Raw genomic sequence first — 17,647 nt, forward strand, 5'->3', positions numbered from 1 at the left:
CAGCTCCAGTTCCAGGATCTGTTGTGTACCCCTGGCAAATAATTCCCCCTTTCTGGTGGTGGTGTTTCTGTATGTAGGATCATTGCACAAATGGACTTAAGCATGATACACAGAATAGCTAATACTCTTTCTTTTTTTTTTTTTTTTTTAAACTGCTTTTGGAGAGCAAAAGTTTCAGTAAATTTTAGTTATGACCCTCTTGTCCCTCTGGTAAGGCTAGCAGCATCCTTACCTGGTTGGTATTTTGAACCTTGTGCTAGAGGTCCTGTTGGTCTTCCTTCATTTTTACTTTGTTCCAATTTACATGTGTCAAAATGGTCTTCGTGACCATTTCTGCAATCCAAGGCTATATCCTTTATAAAACCGTAAGGATGGAGGGAGTAATTTTGTCTAATAACCAAAGGATTGATGTGTTCTCCATAGTGGAGCACAGCAGATCTCCAAATGTCAGGAAGTGAATTTTGAATTTTAAATAGATATCCTATGATCAGTGGGTTAGCAGAAATAATATCATCCAGATGAATGGGGAGAAGTTGCTTGTGTCACTGGAGGGCCTGGCAGCAATGCAGGATTCACTGGGTATTGCTTGTGTCTTTGTGTTCTGTGGGTGGAGCTCTTCATAATAAATTGTGAAACATCAAGGAACTTGCTGGAGATCAAGGAAAGAAATTATTTTGTCTCTACTGCAGTACTGATAAAGCATTCTGCATTTTGTATGTGGAGAATTGCACTCATTATTTTAGCTATCTGAAGTTCTCTTGGTATAAATGAATGTTGCTGCTGCTCACAGATTTCCAAGGCCATCTTCTGTGTAAGGAGCCAGCAGGCTTTTTTTTCTCTGCCACAGCCTCAAAGACAGAAATAGCAAGTTTGCTCTGAAATAGAGAAATAGGTGTTCTAGGAGTCCAAAGACAAATGGTGATTCCTAAACCATGCTTGCAAGGATATACACAGATTCTGTGCTTAATTTTTTGCTTGTAACATTCAGTGGCCCTGTCCTTCTTTCTTATTTTGCCAGATGATATCCTGCCAAACACTGGAAAATAATCTTTTCCAGGAGAACTGATTGTAATAAAAACTAAAACATGTCTTATTTGAAACTACGTAATTGACAAAGGCCAACATATCTGAAAATCAGCAATGGTGTTTATCTCAGAATGCTTCTTTCTATTAAAATACTGCTTGTATGTTACATTTGTAGGTTTGATATCTGTTTATGCTCAACATGTCCTTATTACATTTTACAGATATGGAAAACAAAACAGATATTTTTTAAATTTAATAATTATTTAAACAATTCTTTGTGCACACCTGTGAACATACAAGTCTTTAGAGGGCATTTTTAGCTTGTAGTAAGACAGTATGAAAGTGTGATCCTATTAATAGCTTACAAGTCTGGCTACATGTGGGATCTGATATACTGTGTTCCCATGAAATAACTTCTAGCACTATGTTACGCTTTTAAGTCTTTTCTAAAAATAGTATAGGGATTTGTAGGCAATCAGTAAAATTAGCATCTAACTACTTAACATTGCATTTTAAAATACATGTAGGAAAATAAACAAAAATGTTACACGTAAACATAACATATGGTTCTTTTTTTAATCTCTACTTTAGGACGACGTAGACAGTCTAAACCCAGTTCTCAGGGATAACCCGCAGTTACATGAGGAGGTAAAAGCCTGGGTAAAGGAGCAAAAGGTTCAGGAGATTTTTATGCAAGGTAATTATGTGGGAAATTGTGTTATTTATATTCTGTGTTAGCTAGTTTAAGGCTGTTACTCGTGTGGGACTTATCCCATAGCATTTGTGATATAATGGAGATTATATTTTTTTACTTGCAAGTTGTTTTTTGGAAGTATTTGTTAAAACAAGAAAACAAGACTGTAAGAAGCTGTTGGTGTTTGCTTCAGACTGTTCTTAACTTATTTGATGTTTTAGTGATTACAGCAAAAGCTGGATATCATTAGTCTGAATGTAGATATTTTATAAAGTTTGTTGTGAAAATAAGTGTGTATGAATGGCATCCACACACATTTTGGCATGTTTAAAACTGTTCTGTGCTCTGTTAGCGTTACTGTTACATGTGATAACTTCTGAGATACCTGTCTGTGCTTGTAGTTCTTCACAGTTCTGTCACAGATGAAGAGTACTTTGAGATCCTACCTGTCTGTGCTTGTAGTTCTTCACAGTTCTGTCACAGATGAAGAGTACTTTCAGATCCCCACCCCACGCTCTCACCCCCTCGACTGAAAAGTTCCTTTCAAATCAGTTACAATTTGTAACTTGAGTCTAATGCTAGGAGGTTGCAGTAAAAACTGTCTACAGTAATATTTACACTGTAGGTACAAGTTACAGGAAAACTAGTACAAATTTGAAGAAATTATTTTGGTGCCATCTTGCTGATGGTAGAAATACTGTATGCATTTGCAGTATATCATTGAGTTTCAGGAAGCTCTGCAGAGGAGTTCCTATTATTAAGAGGAAGAAACCAACCCCTGTGGGTCTGGGCTAAAATCCCCAGGAAAGCAGTTTCAGAACAAAAGTGCTTAAGCAGTCATCTTGTAAATGAAGATTAGGAGGGAAGCTGTAAATAATCAGATATTTTAAGGATGGCTCTGATGTTTCCTTGCTGTCTAGTTTCTTTGATAAAACCAAAATCAGAAGACAGAAGGAATATGGTAAGTATAATACTGAACTTAGAGTAAAAATACCTTGTCTTTCCTTCTGTGGAGTTTCTCATTTGACTAGACATGATTCTTATGGACCACAGAAAAAGGATGCTGAAAAAAACAAACATGTGGAATTGTGTAGATAGTAAGTTGGCATGTTGGTGTTGGTAATTTTAGATTTTACTTTTGATATCATCAGATGTAATACAAATGAAGTCTGTTGGTGAAATTTGCAGACAAAACTGGATTGAGAGGTGATGCAAAATCAAATCAGGGCTATATGAAAAGGAAACTGAAGTTGAGTTTGTTTATTGTATTTCCTTAGAGTAACAATAGTAAGACTGTTGTAAAAGCCTCTGTGTACACTGGTACAGAATCAATAGTGGAGCAAAGCTCTAGCATTATTGAAATAGTCATCTAAATGACACTGCCAGCCCATTACCCATGCAGTTGCCATAATTCCAGGAACTGTATTTTTGTCTTTGTAGATCTAAATTCTCAAACAGAGGTTTGTTTCTGTGCTTAAAAGTGAGCAAATGAAGAGTAATATAGATAATGAGATGAATCTCATGCCAGTGTCCTTGAAGGCTGGCTGTCCTCATCTAAGGAGAAGCTTTAGATCACTTGCTCCCCGATGTGTCTGAGCAGACACATGCTTCCTCACGGGGGCCCTGGCAATGCCCCCCCTCCACCCCATGGAATGATGGTCAGCCACCAGAGACTGCTGTCATTCTCTGGTTACACAGTCTGCTCCTGGTCACACAGACTTAATGCTGGCATGAACCTCCCAGTGGCTTATGGACAGCCCTCTGACAGTGTTAGCTGCTGTAATCTAGTCATGTTCGCTTCCTTTTCTTCTTTCTCTTCTCTGGTTTGCTTCACCTTCTCCATTCCCATTTTCTTGTTCCCTGCAATTTAAGCTACCTTTTTGGTTCTGCCTTGTCTAGATGCATCTGTTAAGGTTATTACCACATTCTCATACTTCATCCTCTACAACATTTTTAGAATCCAGCCTTTTCCTTGTTTTCTGTGATGCTGAAACCTTCCATATCATAATTTAGTATTTTCTACTTTGACTCCTGCAGTTAAAACCCAGTTTATCTGAAGAGGAGGCTCGGTCAGAAGCATTAAAATCCGGTTCCAAATATTTGGAAAGAAACATGCCGATTTGAGGAGAGAGAATTTTAGTCAAAACCAGTCCAATTATTTACAATGAGCCTAAAGAAAAAAATTGGCCTGTTTAACTTTTCCTTAGGGCAGCAGTCACAGCAGCATGCTTTGCAGTAGAGATTGTAGCTTTGGCAGGAAAGTAGTTTATCCTTGTTTAATAAAAAATGAAACTCCTCCCAAACTTGGCCAAGTTGAAAGCTTTTGGGACAAATAAAACTGGTTCAAGGAACATAGTGAAGTGTCTTTGGTTTTTAACAATTAAAATATTTGATTTCTTTCTTCCAGTTAGGTTTTTTTATCATTGCAATCTCAGGCTGCATGTATAATAATCCTCTTGAAACACTGAGTGTGCTTCAGCTCTGAACATATTTTTTCATAGTACTGCACAGGCTGTTCAACAATGTGTAGCTGGCGTGATTCAGCCAGGGACTGGAGACAAAGCCAGGCTTTTCCTGTAATGGCTGCTTGTGGCTGGGCTGGGCTGGGCTGGGCTGGGCTGGAGCTGAGCTGGTCTGTGTCGTGTGACTGCAGCTTAATCTTTCTCCCTTGTCCTGTCACCCCATCGTGTAAGAAAAAAATCCCAACCCACTGTTTTTAAAGGTAGATAAATTATCTTTTAAAAATAGATAGGGTAACAGCTGGGATGAAGGACAGACACAGATTAAAACAAGGAGTAAGAGGAGAGAAATTGGCACTGGTCAGTGAAGGGAGGAGTATGGGAGAAGCTGGAAGCTGCTGGAGAAGGAAGGATGGAACTTGTAAGCTGAGAAGACTGGAGGAAAGGACTTAAACTAGTGGCCTGGAGTCATAGTAATGCTAAAATGAGACAAGAAGCTGGGGAGATGCTGGCTGTGCTTATGTAAGGGACTGAAAATCGTTGTGGAGCTAGTGGGATGCAAGAGAGGAGGAGCTTGGACAGGAAAGTAGGAATGGCAAATTTGCACAAAGAGACACAGGCAGAATTTTACTGAGACTGTCTGAATAAGGCAGAGCTTTGGGACAGCCATTAAAAGTTCAAGATGTGGAGAATGTGGATGGGTCAGGCAGTTAGAAGTGTGGGAGCTGAGCTGGAGGCGTTTTGCAGGGGCATGTGGAGTAAGGGTTGGAGAGAAGCCATCAGGAAATGTGTCCCCATGGGAGCTCTGTCTGGTCCAAGACCAGAAATATGAGACATAAGCTTGTAGATTGTTCCTCTGTTTCTGCCCATGTGTACCTGTGATTGGCAGTGCCTGTGCTGGCACACTTCTGGCCCTTGTCTGTGCTGCTGGAATACTCCAGGCATGAGTTAAGGCTGGTGGCTCAGGGGGTTCAGGAGGTCTCAGGGTTTCAGTTGTGCTGTGACGTGGATGAGGTAAAGAAGGCTGCGATGGTGTTGCGTTTCTCTTCCCAGCTGTGTCTAAAAATGAGATAGTCACATGCAAAAAGTATTTCAAGAGACCACTTGGAAATTACTAAATAATTACTGCTTTTGCACTTCTCTTGATCTCTCAAATGTTGACATTAAAAATAGTCCTTGTAGAAGCAGACTGTCACATGCAGTTGTGCGATCCTGGATATTTTTTACTAGAGAAAGCTGTCACCTGTGAGGTCCCTGGCCTGTTTGCTTGTAGATTTTTGGGCTCGCTTAATGTACTGGGCAGGGCTTGGAAAAACTGATCTTTAGGAAAGACGGGGGAATCCTGGCCTTGCCTGTCTGGTTCAGCGACTGAGCAGTCTTAAATCACTTAAGTTAGGCTGTTCATAGGTTGTCACTGGCTGTTTTTTTCTCCCTTCCTATTTGCCTTACGTGGGACCTGGGGTTTGATTGCAGAAGTAGTCAAACCCACACAGTTGGAACTGAGCTTGGTGGCAGTGTTACTTGGTCATACAAAATGCTATATAAACACCAAGTGCAGTGAAACTTAGAGTTCCAGTGATTAAGTGAGGCACTGAATATGAATGAAACTGTTAAGTCTTGATTTCTGCGTCTTGCAATAAACTGTAAAATAGGTACTGCATCATAATAGCTCCCCATCCCCATGGGCTTTTGGAGGTGAATTAAACTGAGCTTTGCAAAACATGTGGGGTTTCTTTGGATTTGGTATGTCTGAAAACAGGAGCTGAAGTCTTCATAGTGTGTGTGCTTGAATGTTCTGTGTGGCCATAGCAGTCATGGGATCATTCCACTGCCTTTCTGCTTGTTGTAATGGAGAGTAACTCTGTGGTCACTTATGGGAAAGACTTGGCAGATGCAGAGCCTAACCACCAAGATGTAAATCTTTTAGCCAGCAAAGCAGCTGGGCATGTGACTAGCCTGTTAAATGGCTTTTGTATAACCTGCTGCTGCCACTTTCTAGCCTTTCAGATTACTTTTCTGTGGTTGCTGTTTGTAGGCAGGAATTTTCCCAACATGTGTCATCATGGTTGCAGAAAGATTTAGTTAGATAAGAAAATAGCATGTTGAAAATGTTAGCAGAATTAACCTTAAAGCATACTTATATAGACCATTTGCATTTCAAAATGTCTTCCTGAATTTGTGGTTAGCTGTCCATGTCATGTGCACTATATATTTGCTGTGAAGCTTAAAAAAAAAAAAAAAGGCAGGAAAATACATGTATGCCTTTTTCTTTTTTTCCTGCATTCCTCAATGGCTTTTTTATTTCTTCCCCTTCCAAAGGTCCCTACTCCTTAAATGGTTATAGGGTGAGAGTGTACAGACAGGATTCTGCCACCCAGTGGTTCACTGGCATCATCACTCACCATGATCTCTTCACCCGCACTATGGTGGTTATGAATGACCAGGTGAGTTGGTGGATGATACTCGGAAAACAAACTGCAAGTAAACTGTGCCTTTGGAGGTTCTGACTTTTGTTGGTAGCACTCAGAAACACACCAAGTTGGTTCACTTCCAGCAGGCTGAGGGTATCACTGCACTGAAACTACAGCACAGTTGTGTTGGACTATCAGTTCCATCCTCCTGAACCTGAAATGAATCACATTTGTGCAGTGATGTGATTAATACCAGTCCTGCAGTTTGTTCTGCTGTTGCTATTTGACTAGTTAAGTCTTTGAAGTGAAGCAATCCAGTTTGAAGAACTGGTCTTCCCTGTATGCTCTGTTGAGAATTTCTTTTCACAAGAATGAAATCTTTCACCACTGCAGTAATGGTTACTTTTCCCAAGCCATTGAAATAGTCACTTTGTGCAATTTATTGAATTAAGCATTTGCTGCAGCCCTAATTTATATTTGCTGTGGTGGGTTTTAGATTTATTTTGGAATTTGATCTTGCAAAAAGAGTTAATACTGGTACTTTTAATGGCAGTAATGAATTCTATTTCAGGAGAGTAGAGTAATGACTCAACAGTAATAGAGTGAATGAACCATCTGCCTTGAAATGACTGACAAAACCATGTGTGACAATAAAAATTTAAGACTAGTCTATTACTCAGATAAATTCTTTCCCTTAATTTGCTCAAATTAATATTCACCAAATGTTGCTTTTCACTTTGTGCCATGTCCTTTGACGATTTGGTTAGCATTTCCTACTTTATGAAGTATTTCTCACTTAGCAACACTCAACAGTTCTAGAGTTCTTCTTTCCAGTCATTTTGGTTCTCTTCTTGTAACAGTTTTGCTTCTGTTGAAAGCAGTACTGTAATGTGCTTCTGCAGTATAATTTATAGTGTATTAAATCATATTTATAAAATATTTGTGTATTGCGATTACTACTTAGGGGTTATTCTAATAGCTTGTTAAATGTCAAATTTGCAGATCAGTGAAGGGGGAAGGAATGGGTGGTGGGGTACTTTTTGCTTTTATAAGAAAATTATTTTTACAATGACATCTGAAGAAACATTTGCTTTGGTGTGACACTGTTCCCAGCATTTGTTGTGTCATATGTCAGTTCTGCTTGTCAGGATTAAGTAGGCTTTTCTCTGATTAGTCTTTAGCACACAAAATAGACTGGTGAACACTGCTGGTACAGAAAATACAGATTAGGCATTGTCTGAACATCTGTGGATTGTTATTTTTTTCTCTTTCTTTTTTTTTTTTTACATTAACCAGGTGTTAGAACCTCAGAATGTTGATCCCTCTATGGTTCAGATGACCTTTCTAGATGATGTTGTTCACTCTTTGTTGAAAGGTGAAAACATTGGCATCACTTCTCGCCGACGGTCTCGTTCCAACCAGAACAGCAACACAGTTCATGTAGATACATTTATCTTTTTACCTAAGTATTTTTGTATATTGCAAATGTTAAAAGTGCATGTTTAAAGACACTAATTGGCGTTGCATTTAAGTCCATTAATAACAAATTATTTTTAGGGTCATTATACACGTGCACAAGCAAATAGTCCCAGACCAGCAATGAATTCCCAAACTGCAGCACCAAGACAGAATTCTCACCAGCAGCAGAGGAATACTCGGCCAAATAAGAGGAAAGGCTCTGATAGCAGTGTACCTGATGAAGAGAAGATGAAAGATGAAAGATTCGATTATATAAGTCGAGGAGGTAAAAGTGGTTAAGGAAACGGGAGGGAGAGCTACCTAAAACTGTATTAGACTGAAAATCTGATAGATGTGTTTTTGTCTTCTGCAGAAAACCCCAAAACCAAAAATAAACACTTTATTAATAAAAGAAGAAAACCTGAAGAGGATGAAAAAAAAATAAATATGAAGAGACTGCGGACAGACAATATCTCAGATTATTCTGAGAGCAGTGACTCGGAGATTTCAAATAAAAGATTAACAGATTCATCCTCTGAGCAAAATTCAGAAAATGAGTTAAAAAGCAAGAACTCTTCAAAGATAAATGGAGAAGGAAAATCCCAGACTACTGAGGGAGTAGAACAGACACTAACAGATAGACAGTCTCCATGGGATGAATTACAGCAGGATAAAAACCATGAAGAGACAGAAAGACAGAAATCATCAGTCTTGGATCATCAGGAAAAGTCTTCGCTCCATGCAGCGGAGCAGCCAACACTTCATGAGCAGAATGCCAAGGATCCACCTGTTCAAGAGTGTAATGCAGAAAAACATCATACTGTGGAGTTAAAAAATGAGCAGTTTTTACCCAGACCTCCTACTCCTAAGTGTGTTGTTGATGTTACTAATAAAAACAACTCTGAAAAGGAGAATCAGGATAATGCTGCAAGTACCTTTGGTTTGCAAACAGTTCAGAAAATAGAATCTCACAGCAGTGATTTAAAGCAGCAATTTGCAAATGCAAATTTCCTTGAAGGAAGAAAACAGGAAGCTGATCAAAGTTGGGTTAGCAGTGTTGGTAAAACAGATTCGATACAACCTGGGGTTGTAAAAACATTGCCAGTAAATGAACACTTAAACTCTGAAAAAGTGCAGTATGGCTCATTTATGTCTTCATTAAATGTAGCTTCTCTAGCAGAAGAAAGTAAACTGCGTAAACAAAGTCCAGTCCCCGATTCTGTGAAGTCAAAATCTAGTGCTTCAGTTGATCATCCTAAAACAAAGTCACCTGATGTTAAGCCTAAATTCACCCATTCTTCTGATACTGTGAAGTCAAAGGTTAGTTCCCAAAACAGCCATGCTACTGGATTAACGAGGTCAGCCAGTAAAACTGATCATGATTTGCCTAGGTCTAGTTTTCATCCAGTTCCAGCTAGAGTTAGTGCTCTAGAAGCCACTAAGAGTCCTCTTATCATTGACAAGAATGAACATTTCACAGTGTACAGGGACCCCACTCTGATTGGACAAGAAACAGGAACTAATCACATTACACCTTACTTGCATCAGCATAATTATCCTCTGCATTCCTCATCCCACCGAACCTGTTTAAATCCAAATGCACATCATCCTGCATTAACTGGTTCATCCCATCTGCTCGCTGGGTCTTCGGCTCAGGCTCCCTTGTCTGCTATTAACACTCACCCCCTTAGTGCATCTCACCATTCTGTTCATCACCCTCATCTACTTCCCGCAGTGTTGCCCGGAGTGCCTGCTGCCTCCTTGCTGGGTGCCCACCCGCGCCTAGAGACTGCTCATGCTAGCAGCTTAAGCCATTTGGCATTGGCACACCAGCAGCAGCAACAGATGTTACAACACCAGTCTCCACATCTTCTCGGACAAGCTCATCCTTCTGCTTCCTATAATCAGCTAGGGCTTTATCCAATTATTTGGCAGTATCCAAATGGAACACATGCTTACTCAGGACTCGGTCTGCCCTCCTCCAAATGGGTCCACCCAGAAACTCCTGTTAATGCAGAGGCTTCCTTGAGAAGGGTAAGTTAAGATCCTTTCTTAATGATGTATTTAGCTGGGCCTGGTGTCTCCCAGAGTGATGTTCTAGGTACAGATGTGGTAGTTTGTGTCGCAGTGAGCGTATTGTGATGGTGGGGTGTTGGATTACGCCGAGAACTAGAAATGGACATACAGCAGTAACCACTGTCCCATGGTGGATGTGTGTAGGGAGTTTTTCCAGACCTTGATTTCTAAGAATTCTAAAGAAAAATGAAATGTTTGATTTTTAATTAGTGACTGAAAGTGAGGTCAGCCAGCTTGTTTGGGAACTCAAGTTCACAGGGTAAATATTTGCTACCTCGAACTGTGTAAAGTGAAATATTAGGAGAGGCGGGACAGTCATCCTCATAGTGGAATTTTGTGGGGGCTCACTCAATAATGGTGAAAGACAGAGAAGGAAGGAATACTAAATCCAGTGGGAAGTTCTGAAGAGAAGTGCTTTTGCATTTATAAATGTTTCATGCACACTATACACCCATTTCTCTTGTCTTTACACCTATTTGTGTGCCCTTTTTTTTTGGCGTGCCGTTTTTTTCTCCTTCTGTTTCTGTTGATACTCATCTCTACCTTCCCATCTGCTTTCTACTCCTCTTTATTCAAGTCAGGATGATTCCTCTGTCTGTTTGCTGAGTGTAACCACTGAAGTCTCAGAAGAAATGGTTTGTGTTTTCCAGCCTAGTGCCCAGTACGGTGGTGGGGTTTGACAGGCAGATGTGGCAATTACAGGAAAAGTTTTCTTAGCTCCTGAAGGCTTGGATTATGGCATGCTCATTGCAGGCACCTCAGAGGAATAGTGTAAGATGAAGCATGTATAGTGCAGACAAAGTTTGGAGAGCTTTAGTGCCAGCTTCAATTAAACCACCACTGAGCATGTGCATACTGATCTTTAAAGGCTTTCAACTTGGCCTAATTTGGGCAGATTTTCACAGGGACCACAAAAGGCATGTCACTTAGAGTGGTCCTTCTGCCAAATTGTAAGCCTTTGTGTCAAAGCTTGGCATTCTGAATGGTAAGAAGGATTTTTCTCTTTTTTACTGTGGGGAAGGCTGTCCCTCCCCAGATTCATTCTTAAAAAAGCCAAGCCTTTGTGGCTATGTCTTTCCCAAAACAGTTGGTTTGAGTCGGCCTTGTAGTATGAAGTGAGTTTGATCTAAAATGTGATAAAATCAAAATGTAGTAGCGAAGAAAAGCCTAAGAGAAAAAGATAGGTGAATTTATCTTTTCGTGTTGCTGCCTGCTCCACTCCATACAGAAGTCCATTTTAAAAGAACTCATAATAGACGTTGTTTTCACTTTGCCTGAAGAATGCAGCACTGCATACTGAGGCATGTAACTTTTTAATTATGTTGATATGTGGCAATTGTCTTGTGGTGACTTGTCTTCTGCCTCTTGCACTGGAGGCCTTTTTTAAATAGATCTTAGAAACCTGGAATGGGCGTTTCCAAAGTGGGTTTGCATGGATGCCACAATCACAGAAAGGGATCTGTCTTTCAGCTGTAAGAGCAGCAGCAGCATCCACCCTAGGCTCAGGGCTGAGCCATGTCTGTGAGCTGAAGGAAGTGTGCCCCAAGCCCACCTTTTCCTACTGTCCTTGAGTGGCTGTGGCAGCTCCCATATTTGGACTGAACGGAAGATGATTGCAGGTGGAGTCACGAAGCTGTTGGAGCAATGCTTGGTGCTCAGGCAGATGTTCCCTAGCTCCTCTAGGGAGAAGGTGACAGGCCTTCTTTGCAAAATACTTTAATACAGCTTACAGGCTGTTCGTGGGAACTCACCACAGCGTGGGAACTCCTGGCCTAGGAAACGTATGCACTGAAACTGTGAGCACAAACCCAAGTAGCTGCTTTAAATATTCAAAAACACAGAAATGAAAGTTGTAGCACCTGCAGATCTATTCTGTGCTTTGTGCGTGTGTCATGAGAGCTCTTGGCTCCCCTTCTGCTGCAGCAGTTCCCAGCTGGGGTTGCCAAGTCTGGGGAGAAGGATAGGTATGGACTGGTGAGGAGTGTAGGGAAGAGAAGAAGGTAGGGATGGAAAAGCATCACGAGGCTTTGGGGTGTGCACAAAAGCTCACTCTTGTCCCCAGTCCCTTCCTGGTTTGTCCCCAGCACTTGAGCCCCCCCCCCCTTCAACAGGTGTCCTGGTTTTCCACTCTGCTGTGTGCTCTTTTTGTAAGCAGGTCTCCTAAGCAGAGGCGAGAGATAGGGCAGGAGGAGAGAGCAAGCTACTCCTGGTCTTTTCTGCAGGTTGTTACACAAGTTTCAGTAAAGATAAAAAACCAGAAATTTAACAAAGTAGTAGACTAAAAAGTAGTCTCACAGATTAAATCTTACCAGTGTGTCTAAATGAGGAGACCCACCTTTGGGAATGTTCAGGTGCACAGCATAAAATTGGGCTATGTGTTTGTCATGCTGCACAGTATGGCAAGTGTGTGCATTTAGGGTTTTAATAGTATGATGATGATGATCAAGCCAAATAAAAATGCCTGACGAAATAAAGCAGATTAATTAGGATTATCATGCTTAATCATTTGGGTGGGGCAAGAGAGGAACAGTCCAGGAAAGAGATACTTGCATCCCTTTCATTGAGAGTTGTCATAAGGCTGGTGATAAAATTGCTTCCAGAAATATAAAGCCATGTTTGTATTTTTAAAGAAATACTTATTGCAATTCTTTGAAGAGGTAATGGTCTTTTTGCTAGTAACTGAATTTAAGTTTGTCAGGTTGTCATTGGTTTGTGAATTTTGATGAGCTTGAGGTGCTGTTTTAAAATTAACTGCTCATGCTGAGTACTTGAAAATTAAATGGTTCCAAGAATGCTGCTGAAATGTGTAAACTGTTTTGTATGCTGGAAGTCCAGGGGAAGTACCATTGTGTTTTAGTTGGTCAAGAAAGACTTAATGTTAAGTTTTATTTACCGTCTATGATTTTCTACTGAAATACATTACTTCACTTTGATCATTGGTAGGATATGGTAGAGTTACCCTTGTGGTCCCGTGATTATTTTGAAGTCTGGTTTTATTTTTTGTTTTGGTTGGTGTCAACAGAATACTCCCAGCCCCTGGTTACACCAGCCCACCTCAGTGACCTCAGCTGACAGCCTTGGTTTACGGAGCCACATTCCTGTGCGTCCATCCAGCGCAGATCCCCTTCGCCCTCTCAAACTGACAACGCATTCCAGCCCACCTTTGTCCAAAAGCATTGTAGAGCATCGCAAAGAGTAAGTTCCCTGGGGAACTCTGTGTGTGAGGGTACATATCAGCAAGTGATGTTGCCTTTTAGCTTCCCTTTAGTTTATTTGTAGACATGAATGTCTGTGGGGAACACAGGCTTGTCATTGTGCAGCCTTGTTGCCTTGGTATGGTACTTGAGTTGATGAGTCATTTGAAGACTTCTGAAAATTGTACTAAATATAGAGGAAATTTTATTTTGTGTTAATAGGTAACTTCGTTCCGGGCCTGGGAAGAAAGGTCTTCGGTCTAGCACATTGTACTACATTCAGCCTAACCTGTGTTTGCTTAACCTTTCTTCAAACAGAGAACTGGAGAGGAAAGCTTTTGTTGAACCTCTGCGTTCTGCTACCACTGCGTCAGTGAAGAGTGAGCTGGAGCAGAGCAGAACGCAGACAGCAAAGGAGAGCCATATGCACAGACATTATGCAGATCCAATGTTGAACCAGCTGCCGAGGCCACCACAGGAGACTGGGGAGCGACTGAGCAAGTACAAAGAGGAGCACAGACGGATACTCCAAGAGAGTATTGAAGTTGCTCCATTTACAGCTAAAATAAAGGCACTGGAGGGAGAGAGAGAGAACTACTCCAGGGTAACATCCTTATCTTCAAGTCCCAAAAGCCATTCTGCGAAATATGACAAAGATGCTGAACGCTCTGTGTCAGAACTGTATAAGATTAAGCATTCAGTTCCACAGAGTTTGCCACAAAGTAATTATTTCACTACCTTATCTAACAGTGTAGTAAATGAACCACCAAGATCATACCCATCAAAGGAAGCTTCAGGTGTATATGTTGATAAGCAAACTAATTGTCCTTCAACAGCAGCTAGTCCCCAGGCTATCCCCTCCTACATTTCTTCCCTTTCAAAACCACCACCTTTAATTAAGCACCAACCAGAGAGCGAAGGCTCTACAAGCAAGATTCCTGAGCAGCTTTCACAGTCGGTGCAGTCTCACTCTGTAAATTCTTTCAGAAGTGACAGCAGGAGCCCTACTCAGTTGTCAGTCTCCTCCTCAAATACACTCCGGAGTATGCCTGCCTTGCATAGGGCCCCTGTGTTTCACCCTCCTGTGCACCAGAACTTGGAGAAGAAGGAGAGCAGCTATAGCAGCCTTTCACCTCCAACTCTAACTCCTGTTCAACCCGTTAATGCTGGTGGTGGCAAAATACAGGAGTTGCAGAAACCGCCGACTTTAGTACCTGAGCCCAAGGAAGCCCAAACTGGTTACAAAGGCACTTCTGAACAGAATTTATCAGAAATGTGGAAGTCTAATAACGCCCCGAATAACGAAAAAGTGGGTTGGCATGGTGAAAGAGTGAGTGGAAAGTCACAGTCCGCTACAGCATCTGTTATTGTGCGTCCTCCTTCTAGCACAAAATACGAGAATGTACCAGTAATGCAGTCTGCTTCGAAAGATCGAGTTGGTGAGAGACCTTCAGCTGTGACAAATCTAGCAGATTGCCTGAAAATGGCAGAAGCCAGGGAGACTGGAAGAATCATACTGCCAAATATGAACTCAGACAGTTCTCGTACGCAGTATGAAAAGAGATTTGCAGCTGTCTCACAAGGCAGCATTCCTCATGCTGTCACCCCTGCCACAACTATCATCTGTAGCGCCAAAATGGATGTCACTGCATCAGCAGCAATGATGACCAGCGAGTCAAGCCAGGGGAGCTCTGAAGTGACTTACTCTGTCTCAAGCGCTGTGTCTTGCACACCGCTGGAGTGCACGGCCCCAAGAGCAGCTGGCCAGGCAGTGGCACAGCCCCAGGAGTGCAAGGTCAGCACTCCAGCTCCGGTTACATCCGCTTCTGGCAGCGTTGCTCAGCCCAGCTCGGGATTCTCCACCTCTGCAGACTTCGTCCATTTGAAAAAGCACAAGGCAGCGCTGGCTGCAGCTCAGTTTAAAAGTAGTAACACCACTGAGACAGAGTCCAACTCTGTGAAAAATCAGACATTTTCAACCTCTCTCTCCCTAGACAGTGCTATCGTCTGTAATACAATAAACAAAGCGAACTCTGTAGGCAGTGGGCAAACTTCCCAGACAAGTCAGCCAAACTACCACACTAAACTGAAAAAGGCTTGGCTAACAAGGCATTCAGAGGAAGATAAAAACACTAATAAAAAAGAGAATTCAGGGAACAGTGTTTCAGAAATTATTAAGCCGTGTACTGTCAATTTAATAGCTTCAACATCAAATGATTTACAAAATAACATAGATAGCAAAATCTTGGCAGATAAGTTTGTAAAGGAAGATAAGCACCCAAGGAGAAAAGGAAAACGAACTTATGACTCTGGCTCTGAAAGTGGTGACTCTGATGAAAGCGAGAGCAAGTCAGAGCAAAGGACTAAACGGCAGCCCAAGCCAACTTACAAAAAGAAACAAAATGATTTGCAGAAAAAAAAGGGTGATGCTGAGGAAGAAGTGAGACCAAATGGTGTTCTTAGCAGAAGCGCCAAAGAAAAAAGCAAGCTGAAGTTACAGAGCAGCAGTAACAGCAGTGAGTATATTAATCTGATTTGGAAGACAGTGAAGCATGTAAAGTCCAGCACTGTTAATCCTGGAGGGTTTGTCATGCACAATAGCTGGGAAAAGAGCTAAAAAACATGCCTGTGTAAATGAGTAGGTCCAGATTTATCTGTCTTGCGGTCTTTTGAAATATCCTGGTGTAAGAAATAGAGCATTTTGAATACGTGTTAACAAACTGGTTCTTCACCTAAAAAATAAGCCATAAACCATCTTGTTTATGGTGTCCATCAAAACTGAGCAGGCTGGTGCATATAGTTCTGCCCCTTGTATTGAGCTGTATACATACATTTTTTTCCTTTTATTTTAAGATCTAATGCATTTATTTTTAGAGCACTGCTGGAGGGAAAGATTCTCTGTTGCTGAACTCTAACTCATCCTTTGATCAGAAAGCCAGAGGCAGTTCCTTGAGACCCTGATGCCACTTAGTTATGATTTGGTTAATTGAACCAAATTTGGTTAATGAAAGGTTTAAGGGAGAATAATTTCACACTTGGAACTAGCATGTGTAATACATGGTGTTAACATTCCTCTTGTTTAAGGAATAAAAAAATTTAGGGAAATAAAAGTTTCCATTTAAATGTAATACTGTAATGTGTAGCAGATTGTAACTAGATTAATCTGAAAAGAGAAACTGGTCTGCCAACATAAGGAATTTTATTTAAAAACTTGCCTTATTTTTTATCCCAATTTATTCTTCTTTGTCTTTGGTCTGGTTAAGTATTAGAGAGTCTACCATTAAATTACTTCTTGTAAGACATTTTAAGTACAGGTAGCAAAAAAGTGAGCAATACTACCTGTAATTGCATTCTGTGGCTTTTCACTGTCTGGTGTATGAAGTTACTCTTCTGGTATCTGACAGGACTTGATCCCTGAATTTTCCTGGGCGCTGAAAGTGTCGTAGTCTGTCTGAAGCATTCTGGATATTTGGTCTGGTGGTTTTTCTTTCTGTTCCCAAGTAAATGCAGGATCAAGGCTAACATGCCTGTAAAATCATCTTCAGCTTCCCTTCTTAGAGTAAACTGTAAATACATACATTTAACATGTTAAGTGTTTGTGACCTTTCTGTTGTTGCAAAAGATTTTTTTGTGGCAAATCCCTGCAAGAGAGCTGGTCAGAGATTTTTCTTTCAAAAAGAACTTTACACAAAGTTTTACACCAGATCGTAGTCAACCTTGAGGGGCTTTCAGGAAGAATGGTGTTCCCTTGGAACAGCTGCCTAGATTCTCTGTAGGTGGCTGAAGGTAACTCTGCTTCAGGGTCTGGGGCTCAGTGGCAGTTTGCAGCATGGGTGGTACGTGGATTCTGCCAGGGTTGAAGAGTGCTTTGTCCTGATGCTGTTTTGGAAAGCCCCCTGGGAACTTGCGTGCTAGCCAGAGCCCTCAGAGCTCCAGGCTGTGAAGCTCCCTCCTGCAAAGCAAGGCATTTCACAGCTCTGCCAGTGTTGGGGGTCTTCCAAGTGCTTACCCACAGACCTTGAAGTCTAGCAGCTCCCAGATGATACCCAGAATCTCTGCTTCCAAGGCAGAAGACGTTGTTTTGGACTAGTAAACCTGTACTTGAGCCTTGTTAAACTTTAATGCAATTCCTGTCATGCCTTGGGTGAGTATGGAGCGTGATTTCTAGGCCAAGAGCTGAGACATAGGTAGTCTGTCCCTTGCGAAGTTTGTACAAGTCATCTCTGGCAAAATACCAGTGTGAACCCAGGTACCAAGTCCAAAGTCAGCACCCTGACCCTTTTATCATCCTATGTCAGATCCCTGTTTACAGGACATGAACTTTCAAAA

At 41.3% G+C, this 17,647-nt stretch overlaps 1 protein-coding gene across 6 annotated transcripts in view; it reads left to right on the top strand.

Moving 5' to 3' along the window:
- JMJD1C (jumonji domain containing 1C) overlaps positions 1-17,647 on the top strand; it is a 159,791-nt gene that overhangs the window by 118,855 nt on the left and 23,289 nt on the right. For 2 of the 6 annotated variants that reach the window (XM_062496809.1, XM_062496815.1), the window contains 7 exons: positions 1,618-1,723; positions 6,499-6,623; positions 7,887-8,030; positions 8,148-8,334; positions 8,422-10,082; positions 13,147-13,319; positions 13,637-15,834. In XM_062496809.1, coding sequence (XP_062352793.1) covers positions 1,618-1,723; positions 6,499-6,623; positions 7,887-8,030; positions 8,148-8,334; positions 8,422-10,082; positions 13,147-13,319; positions 13,637-15,834 — 4,594 coding nt within the window. Of the gene's footprint in view, positions 1-1,617; positions 1,724-6,498; positions 6,624-7,886; positions 8,031-8,147; positions 8,335-8,421; positions 10,083-13,146; positions 13,320-13,636; positions 15,835-17,647 lie in introns of those variants that run through there. The other 4 variants (XM_062496810.1, XM_062496811.1, XM_062496812.1 and 1 more) reach the window with 3 other exon arrangements.

Source organism: Cinclus cinclus, chromosome 7, assembly GCF_963662255.1.
Source record: "Cinclus cinclus chromosome 7, bCinCin1.1, whole genome shotgun sequence".
Taxonomy (NCBI): Eukaryota; Metazoa; Chordata; class Aves; order Passeriformes; family Cinclidae; genus Cinclus; species Cinclus cinclus.